Consider the following 10,503-nt stretch of genomic DNA (forward strand, 5'->3'; position numbering starts at 1 on the left):
ATTTCGGAGATAGGGACCAGATCCGTCCACTGGGCACAACTGAGTAGGTTTCACCTTAAGACAGAGACTGAATCCAGTCTCTGAAACGTTGTGTTAAAAAAAACAGCTCAAGATAAGCTGGTCTTAAGAAAGGAGCGGATGTAGCGGTTGAAGAATGGGCAATGGGAAGAAAGGAAACACAGAGCCAGACAAAAAAGAAAATGTTGCAAGCACAGCCTCAGAAGGAAAGGACCGGTGATGCACTGTTAGGCTATTAGGGATGAACAGCCTAAAGAAGGGAGCAGTGTGACATGTCCAACAATTGCTGGGCAATGGGAGGTGGAACGAGTTACCACGAAGACAGACCCTTGATAAATGGTCGGTTGCCAAGTTACGCAACAGTGGAAACGAGGTTATGCAACAGTACGGAAAGCAGTGTTTGTCCGTGCCAAGCCGAACCAAGCCGAACCAAAGCGCGCTGGTGTTTTCTGAGCTTACCCAGCAACGCGTTTGTTAACACGGCATCATGCAACAGGGGAGCCCGTGCAGCGACTGTTACTAGGCAATCAGTAAACATGACGTCATGCAACAGTGAAAGCTATCACGTAACTGTTTTCTGTGTTGTCAGTGAGGAAGCTACATAACAGGAGTATTTGTCAGTGAGAGGGACTAACTAGTCAGTTGCAATCTAGCAGTCAACAAGTCAAGTTGTATCGAGAGAATGACAGTGACTCCAACAGGAGAACTAATTGTGAAACTGCAGATGGCAGTAATTGGGAAATTGCGAATTGTGTAATTGTGAGAGCGAGTGTTCAATAAATTTGCTATATCTAAGATGGCGTGAAGTTATTTGTCCCGTTACACACCCAACATGTGACAATATTAATGTACCATCATCACAAACTTTAAAACCTTCGATGAATGAATGAGTGAATGAATAATGGGTAGGCCTAATCCGGCTACTTCACCACAATCTTCAATGATCTACTGTGCAACTCCTTCTACTTTAACCCTTCAGCAATCCTACACTTTGAATGAAGCTTAGTATCGTACTTGTAGGGGAGTCTTGGTAGTCACTTGGGTCCATAAAGCAAGAGCCCACATGGCAAAATCTTCAGCTGTATCCTCACAATCACACAGGAGTTAACAAACCTTGTATACCATACAAATAGTTAATGTTCACACGGTTCATACCATACCTTCCATAAGATCCCGCCATGGCACTGGGCAAGTGCTAGGAATGGGGAGCGTCAACTTGTTCACAGCTACGCCGTAAGCCACAGCCAGAGCATCAATTCCTTTGTATGGAGTCTCGCCTGTTAGTAGTTCCCATAATAAAACACCATAGCTGCAACAACATCCAAATATTAAACTCCTAAATATGTTAGATCACAGACATTGTGCCAGCTGCAATAGGAACAGAAGTAGTCATGGCCTACTTCACTATACTATCCATGAAATTCCTTGATGGGGCAGAAAAAAGCTATGAAAACTGCAGGACAATTAGTCATTTTGCCGACATATGAACCTCTTACCTCCTGCTTCAACATTCAGTTTTGCAGTGCTTATGTGTATATTTCATTGGGTCACATGTTAATACTTTGTCTTATTGAATAATAAGAGTATATCCTTCTCCAATAAGCTTTTTTATTTATGAATAAATTATTTCTTATTAGAATACCTATAGTTCTGATTATTTATGATTACCATATAGAAACTATAGCTCTTGGTTAAATAATTTTGGCTTGCATGTTGATCCTGCATCAACTGCAGAGGTTATTGAGCAGCAAATGGAATGAGAGAAAAAACTCACTGTTCATGGCCCGTTTTAAAGTACTAGCATAGCACTTGCACCATAGCACCATAAAACAGACTGTTAGGATAGGTAGAAAGCTAAGCAAAGTCTGCAATCAGATTTCTAACAAAAATGGCCATTTAGTGATAATTTCTCTTCTTCATTGAACTGTTATGTTTCCCTTCCAGCACACTTGTCTATATACCCCCCTCCTCCAAGTCATCTAGTGCCCTATACACACAAATGTTTGTAATGAAAACCATATGATAACTCTCCTGAACACAAAAAAGGGCTGATTTACACAGGCCAGAGGGAGGTGGAGGGAAACATACAAGCAGACAGAAGGAAGCCTCAAGCACCATCATCCCCATCATAAGTGGGGTTTCTTTCTTTGGCCTCGGTATAGTCTCACCCACTGGGCTAACTGTTCACTCTATATACAAACAAAACAAACTCCATGGCCTGTAGTAGGCTTGTCAGCGAGTTAGTGCCAACTTTTGTGGCTAGAGGGTGTCACGTGGTCAGCGCAACAATCTCCATGGCCATTAATCTCGGTTTTCTAGACAGGAGCCGCTATTTCCTTGAAATAGTTCCTCAATTATCCTCACGAGACTGAGTGGACCCTGTTCCAGACCCACTACTTCTCAGAAAATCAGGTAGAACCGGGAATCGAACCTGGGACCTCTGGATCTGTAGGCAGGAACTCTTGACCACTAGACCACAGAGGCGGTCTCACTCTATATAATATGCCTAAGTGCTTGGTGTCTGTACAACTTCTTTTAAACTGAGTAACATAAAAGGATTACTGACTGGAGACATTCAGATATGGAATGGAGCATATTAGGCACCTGCTGCATATGAACACGATCATGACTCCAGCAGCATGCATAGTTATATTTTATAGTGCTTACATCAACACCATGATTCCCTAAGTCCCTTTTCAAATTAAACTGATCAGATCTTCTGCCAGCCTAGTAAAGGCCATTGATTTACACTGTGGCCACTCTGTTCAATCCTGTTCAATTCATCTGTCATTCTACCATACTGTAGAGTGTAGACCCCTTACTAGGTAGTGATAGCACACAAACAGATTCCCATGGCAATGAATCAACATGAAACAACAGAGGCTGGAAGTTGTGTTTTCTGTGGTCTGTGCAGCGGCCGTTACCATGCAATGGCATGGTAGACACATCTCCGCAGCAACAGTTCAACTACAACAATAGAAGAGCCATGTTTTCTATGTGGTCCATGCCAAGGGGTTATACGCGGGACAAAGTTTAGAGCTTAACTGAATGTAAGTCTGTGAAGAGGAGAGAAGACTAGAAGGTTGGCATGAAAGGGGGCCACCAGCCTGGGAGTTAGTCAGTTGAAGCACTAGGGAGAACTGTAAGGGAGTCTGTGACAATACGACTTGTTAGGTGCAGCTGAAGAATCTCAACTATTATAAACCGTTATCAGGAAACGACTAGTGGAGTCTGTAAGAGACTGCGAACACTAGCCTGTGTGCTATAGTGATCTGTAGAGTGTGGATATCAGCAATGGCACTATAATTAAGTGTAGTTATGAGTTATGCATTAACGTGTTCAATAAATCCAATTACCAATCCAAACCCTGTCTACGGTCACTCCAAGTAGTGGTAATACAATGGAGTCAGTACCTATATAATTATGGCATCAAATGGTAGGATGACAGACGCATGATGGACTGGAAAGGATTTGGAAGGAAGTAGTTATGGCATAAATGAAGGTACTCTCTCAATTTTTACTGCCCTAACAGAAGATTTAATCTGTTTAGTTGGGAAACAGACTTATAGGGTCATGGTGTTGACAGAAGCACATGTTATGTATCGCATTCAACTCTTATTAACACTAAATATTCCTTCCCATAAACTAGTGATATAATGAGATTTAACAATCTCATGGGGTTGAATATTCTGATTATGGTCTTCTGGGATGTGCTGCCATATGGGCTGATAGATAGGACAAATGGTTCAGAGAAGTCTGCTGCCTCCATCTTCAGGGTATAATAGCCTGAAGATGGACACAGCAGGTTCCTCTGAAAATTTAATATCCATCTATTATGTTACATGATATTGCATCCCAGATGACTGTAATCTATAAAAAATCTCCGTCCCCACTGTCAATCATAGCCAAAGTGGTCACTGCACTCATTAAGCTACCCAAGCTCCATGTGTATTGAAATGTTTAGAGACACAGCTTTGGACTTTATAACCTTCTTGCATTCACAATCAAACCCCTAGTTTCTGGTGATATGAAAACTTGACATAGTTCATACACATTCAAGGAAAACAGAATCGGACACAATACAAAGAAGCCAGAACCAACTTTCAGGACAAAGTAAAATGTCACATGCTGTAATTAACAATCCTGCTGGCATGTCAAGGTTCAAATATCACTCTCAAAATGAGCAAGTTCACGTGCCAGTGATGTTCTGAACTTGTAGTCACAAGATATTAGCTAACAACATGACACAGACTCCTTGAGAAGCTGACAATAGCTCCTCTTGCCAATAAATTCCTTGACTGGAGCCCTAAGGTTGATTACCTTCACTTTCACAAGAGGCTACCATTCAAACCCATCATGCAACAACTGACCCAACTCATACACTCACACCTCATTTCATTACAATCCATTTTAATACCATCTTCCCATGAAATGCCTAGCTTCCCCCAAATTGTCTTCCTTTACGTCCTGTAACTAATTTCTGTACGTATTTCTCACCATAACATTAGACAAAGAGTATAAGTTACAAAGATGCTCATCATGAACTTTCTCCACTTTCCTCTTACTTCTTTCCCCGCCCCTTTTTTTTCACTGGCTCTACAGGCCCCGTGGACCCTTGCCTCTTCTCTCCGTTTCATGATCATTTTTACAAATGGTAGGACTCCTTGGACGGTGATCAGCTCATCATAAGTCCTCTACCTAATCACAGGACAACACATACACACACAAAACATTAATGCCCTGAGTGGGATTCGAACCCACGATCCCAGCATCCGACTGAGTGAAGACAGTCCATGCTTTAGGTCTATCAGCTACTGTGACTGGCATTTCCTGTCTCTTAGATACAAATATTCTCTGAGGTTGTTCCCACAGCTCCTCTGGGCAAATTCCAGCACAGTATCTTCAAACAGACCAGAACTCCCTTTTTCACAGCAAACTGAACTTCTCGGGTGCCCACCCAGCCTCCTGAATCTAGTTCCAGTGACAAGAACATGTGTAGCTATACCTCCACTCCCATTCTGTCTTTATGGCATGGCACTAAATTGGTAACTTTACCCTTGATCAATCGACTACCAACTCTCCTGACTGAATTGTCACAGATTTCTTCAGTCCCTTCATGTTAATTTCCAAAACCTTTAAACAGACAATCACCACTTCATTCTACATTCAATTAAGCTCTTTTTAAATTTAACACAATACAATCTGAACAATTGATAGGGCCTTATTATATCATGCAAGAACCAAGACAACATGAATCAGTCACAGGTCTCTATCCTTTAGTCTTTTTAATTCTTGGCCATACCATTTGTTCAGTACATTAGTAGCTTCTGCCAGTTCAACATCATGCAGCCAGCCAGAAGACTCAACAATGAATTTGTTGTTTTCCCCTGGTTCAAGAACTGTCCATAAACAAGCTAGCAGTATGGAACATGATGACTTTCATACTAACCTCCAGACATCACTGGCTTTAGAAAATGTGGATGTCTTAATAACCTCTGGTGCCATCCAGGCATAGGTTCCTGCAGCAGACATACGTGTTGTCTTATATACTTCTCTTGCAAGCCCGAAGTCTGTAATCTTGAGTGTCTTGAACTGCAGATCATCATTTTCAATTGGCTCACTCAGAAGAACTGTAAATACAAAATAAGAGCTTACAGGTCTCCAAACCATACACAGAGGCTAACAAACAATATAAAGTAACGATGCACCTCCTTCTGGAAGCTCAGTGACTTCACAACCCACCATGAGCTTCTACACTGTTCTTGAATGTGCAGTCCATGCTGCCAGCCAGAATGTTCTGGAATGATTATGCCAGTCAGCTTGAGGAACAAATCTGTGCTAGAAGAGGCATGCATCATTTATGTATAGTGAAACGGTGTGACAAAGAACAAGTAGTGAGTTCCATGCCAGCAGCGATAAGACAAGTGCAAGAAAAAAAGCAGTGGTGTTCAACAGAAATAGTATTGAACTAACACAAACTAACATCGATATCATAAGTGGAAACTGAAAACAACTGTTCCATAATGAGATTAAAGATTACATTATTCATATTCCTTTGAACGAAACAGCTGAACCAATTAATGAAATATTTAATGGCTAGAATCTTATTTAATTTTTATGACATAGAAAGCTAATTACCCCTTTTTTGTAGCCATTATGACATTACATTATTAGCTAACAGAGCACAGCCCTTCTTCTTAAGAAGCTAAAGCTACTCAGCTGGTCAAGAAATTGTATGAATTTTATGAAAAATATTCAACACTACATTCCCAGGGGCCAAAAACTAATCTGCATCCTTGGCCAGAGGAATCAAATAAATACCTTCCCATCTTATTTCTTTAAGATACTTTTGAATATTACCGCTCTATCTATGCCTAGGTCTTTTACCTTCAGGTTTGCTTACCAAAATTTTTCGTGCATTTCTCTTCTCTCCTGTCTGTGCTACATGACTTATGGCTTTATATCCTTCATAGCTCTGTCATCACACAAAACTTCACGGCCCTGCATTAAACCTGCTAATGTCAATCTAACACCTAACATTCAGAGTGCCAATATGCTACTAACGAAGGCCACAAATCAAAAGAATATGAATGAATTTCATTCAATCTGGTCATCTGATGGATTTAATGCTGAGGCCAAGAATGGTGGAGCTTTATCTCCACCTCCCCGCCAATATATTTTCTTGGCATAGTGCTTAATTAAAGATAGGGACAACCTCCCATCTTTACCAGGCGAACAGACACTGAGTACTGGTCTAATGTAACGCTACCTCGGAAATGGCTCACATAAAACCCCTAACTTTTATTTGAAACAAAACTGTTCCGTCTTCTCAGATATAATGCCGTGAAGTATGGTGAAGTCAACAGACGTTTCTGAGAAACAAACAGCCTCCATCTCCAGAATGGAAAGGTAAGCCAAGCAAGAAACCATCATAATATAGACAGCAAGCAGAACTCTGCTAGCTGGTTTCTTACCCGACTTACCCTTCGACCTTGATGATGGATGCGACGTTCCTTCTAAACGTCGGTTTTCACCAGACTACACGGCGTTATATGACAAGATATAACTCTTCTCGGCCACTGCTGTGAGAATCTCATATCCAAAATTTATCTGAAAGTTTCCAATGATCACTACCCGATTAATATGTGTACTGTAACATGGTAGCTGAAGGTCAGGAATTTGGGAACGGCCGAAAAACACGTTTCAGCGGCAACGAACACGCGACGCGACAATGGAGGAACTGCTAGGAGCGGTTTTCTCTAATGCGTAAGCGAAAATCATAACGTCACCGAAACCCGTAAGGACCCAAAGTCCCTCAAAATTTACGTCGATCAGCTTCTTGTCCACAACGGGTAAGCTATTCGAGGAAGTTATTCTGAAAATTGCCCAAAGGCGCATTGAAGAAAGAGGCCTCCTTAACGCAAACCATTTTGGTTTATGTGCCCATCATAGCTCGACACTTCAATGTACGAGCCTCGTGTGAGACTAACGGACCGCGTCCCCTTAAATTTCAACAATAACATGTCTACGGCTGCTGTTTTCTTGCATATGGAAATAGCATGTGATACAGTATGGCACCTTGGCTTTTCATATAAATAATCTAAACTAGAATTTTCGATCAGCCTCGTCAAGCTTATTAGCTCATTTCTTTTCCAAAGAAAATTCAGAGTCTCGGTCGAAGGCGAAATGTTCACACAAAGGGATATAGAAGCAGGGGTGCCACAAGGTTCCGTCCTGGACACCTGGTGTCTATCCAGGTCTCTATGCTGATGACACCCGTATATATGCGACGGACCGCAAAGAAGGTTATATTGTCAGAAAGCTGCAGCGAGGTCTCGGTGCTATTGAGGCTCGGTGTGAACGTTGGAACATAAACATCAGTGAGGATAAGACTCAGACCATCTGCTTTTCTCATAGACTTAGGCCTCCTGAGGCTCATCTTACAATGAACGGACGGAACATCCCCTTCGTCAATCATGTAAAATATCTCGGTGTAATCTTCGATAAGAGGATTACATGGACACTGTACGTAGAAATGATTGAAGCCAAGGCCTTCAGAACATTTATTACAGTCTACTCCCTATGCAAAAATGAGCGTTTAAATGCTAACATTAAAGTAACCCTCCATAAAACAATGATTACAGGAACTACGATGAGATTCGAAAATGCCTGCGCGTGGATAAAAGTGCGGAGTCAGCGAGCTGAGCCGGTCTTTTCGATGTAATCTTCTGTAAGAGGATTACACGAAGACTACACATAAAAATGATCGAAGCCGAGGCCTTCAGGAAATTTCTTGCAGTATATTCCTTATTCAAAAGTGAGCGATTAAACGCTAACATTAAACTGACCGTCCACAAAGCACTCACTAGGTCTGTAATGACAAACGCTTGTCCCGCCTGGGAATTTGTGGTAAACACCTACCTCTTAAAATTAATGGGCATGCAAAACAAGGTTCTTCGCATAATCGGAGATTTTCCAAGGTGCACTCTGCTTTCAAACTTCCGCATGTATACGATTAGACAACAAACCCGTGAGGTAACAACAGAGTTAATGTAAAATCATGAGATTGACCATGTTCGCAGCGTACGACAAGGCAAAGCCAGGCACAAAAAAAATGTGAAAGGCTTAAACTTGGCGGCGGTCAAGCGAACGGCCGTTCAAGTGACTAAGCTGCGGTTGTAGCATAAGATAAATAAGAGAGGCATGATCTGCTTTGCTAAGCCTGCACTGACAGGACTTGAATACAGTGCACAAGGAATACTTTTCAATATCATGCTATACATGTAATATGTACATTTGTCAAATACCAAGCAGATTCGTAAGAGACAAAATCCACCTTCTCGTCATAAGCCTTGATCTATGACTGAATGGGTACAGTTGCAAAAAAAAAAAAAAAAAAAACTNCGTGATCCTCAAAAGGCTGAGTGTCAAGATGAGCTGACTGGCGGTAAACCGCTGGTTGTAAAGTGACTCTGATAACAGCCAGTGAACACGGATGCTGAGGAATCTGCGTTGTTGGGAGTTGTTGACAAGCAACGACTACTAAAGGCGAACTGAGAAGACTTAGTGCAGGCTATAGTACATTGTTGTAAGGTGTGAGAATTAGCAATAGCACTGTAATTATTTGTAGTTACGGTTTAAAAGACTCAAAGCCACCTACCAATCAAAACCCCGTGTCTAGTCACTAAAACACGCGACGACTGGTGTCAGAAGTGGTGTAGACTTCATTGGACTGATTGAAATATTGCTATACAGATCGCTACATTGTCATACCACGAAAAATGACAATCGTTGGAACATCTGATAACCGAAATGAAGATACTGTAACTCATTATAAGCTGTAGCATGTGAGCTGCTAATCACCTATGTCAACAACAGACTTACATGCAACACAAATGAACATCAGAACAAGGTATGCAAATTCCCATAATTCGGAAAACGTGAGTATTCTAGTAATAAATCAGCTCACTCACTCACTCACTCAGGCAGCTGAGTACTTCTTGAGAAGCTGCCAATTGTTCAGCTACTCCCTTAATGTTAGAGACCAAGTGTCACACCCATACAGAACCAGAGGCAAAATTATAATTATAATTCCAATTTTTATATTTTTAGACAGCAGACGTGAAGACAAAAGGTTAGTGACTGAAGCATTACCCGAGTTCAATCTCCTCTTAATTTCCTCCTCAATCAGGTTTTGATCTAATATTGTCGTTCCCAAATATCTGAAATGTTCCACGTTTTCAAAACATGTTACCTATCTTTATGTCATGATTTTACCCTGCATTCTGGTGACGAAATAGCAATATATACTTGGTTTTCTCTGTGTTTACTTCTAGACCAACCTCTTTACTAGCGTCAGTGAGAGTTTGAGTGTTTTTCTTTGTGGTATCTATATTATCACCCAGGAGATTCACATCATCGGCGTAAACCAACAGCTGATGTGTCCCATTTAATTTCAGTCCCACCTGGTTTTCCTGGACCTTCCTAACGGTATATTCTAAAACAATGTTGAAAAGGAGTGGCGATAAAGCATCTCCTTGTTTTAGACCATTCTGGATAGGAAATTTATCAGACAAATGTTTACTTCTATGGATTTCACTGTAAGTTTTGTTTACACACATTTAATCAGCTTAACTAGTTTCACAGGTACCCAAAACTCTATCAGAATACTGTACAATACTTCCCTTCTAACTGAATCATAGGCTTTCTTGAAGTCTATGAATAGCTGATGTACTGTCTCATTGTACCCCCATTTTTTCTCCAATATCTGACAAATTTAAGAGATCTGATCAGCAGTTGGTCTGTTACGTCGAAAAACACACTGATGATCCCCAATAATTTCATCTATGTACGGACTTAACCTTGAGAGAAGAATACTGGACAAAATTTTGTATGAAGTTGACAGCAGTGATATCCCCTGATAATTACTACAGTCAGTTTTATCACCCTTCTTGTGAACTGGTACAATATTAGACTCCTTCCACT

At 41.1% G+C, this 10,503-nt stretch overlaps 1 protein-coding gene across 3 annotated transcripts in view; it reads right to left on the minus strand.

Moving 5' to 3' along the window:
• The window catches only part of LOC111874705, a 178,243-nt gene that overhangs the window by 60,251 nt on the left and 107,489 nt on the right, over positions 1-10,503 (minus strand). For all 3 annotated transcript variants that reach the window (XM_023870427.2, XM_023870428.2, XM_023870426.2), the window contains exons 2-3: positions 5,468-5,648; positions 1,179-1,327 (exon numbers count right to left, since the gene is read on the minus strand). In XM_023870427.2, the coding sequence (XP_023726195.1) occupies positions 1,179-1,327; positions 5,468-5,550 (232 nt within the window). In that variant the 5' untranslated portion in view covers positions 5,551-5,648. The remainder of the gene's footprint in view (positions 1-1,178; positions 1,328-5,467; positions 5,649-10,503) is intronic.

The sequence above is a fragment of the Cryptotermes secundus genome, unplaced genomic scaffold, assembly GCF_002891405.2.
Source record: "Cryptotermes secundus unplaced genomic scaffold, Csec_1.0 scaffold302, whole genome shotgun sequence".
Classification (NCBI taxonomy): domain Eukaryota; kingdom Metazoa; phylum Arthropoda; class Insecta; order Blattodea; family Kalotermitidae; genus Cryptotermes; species Cryptotermes secundus.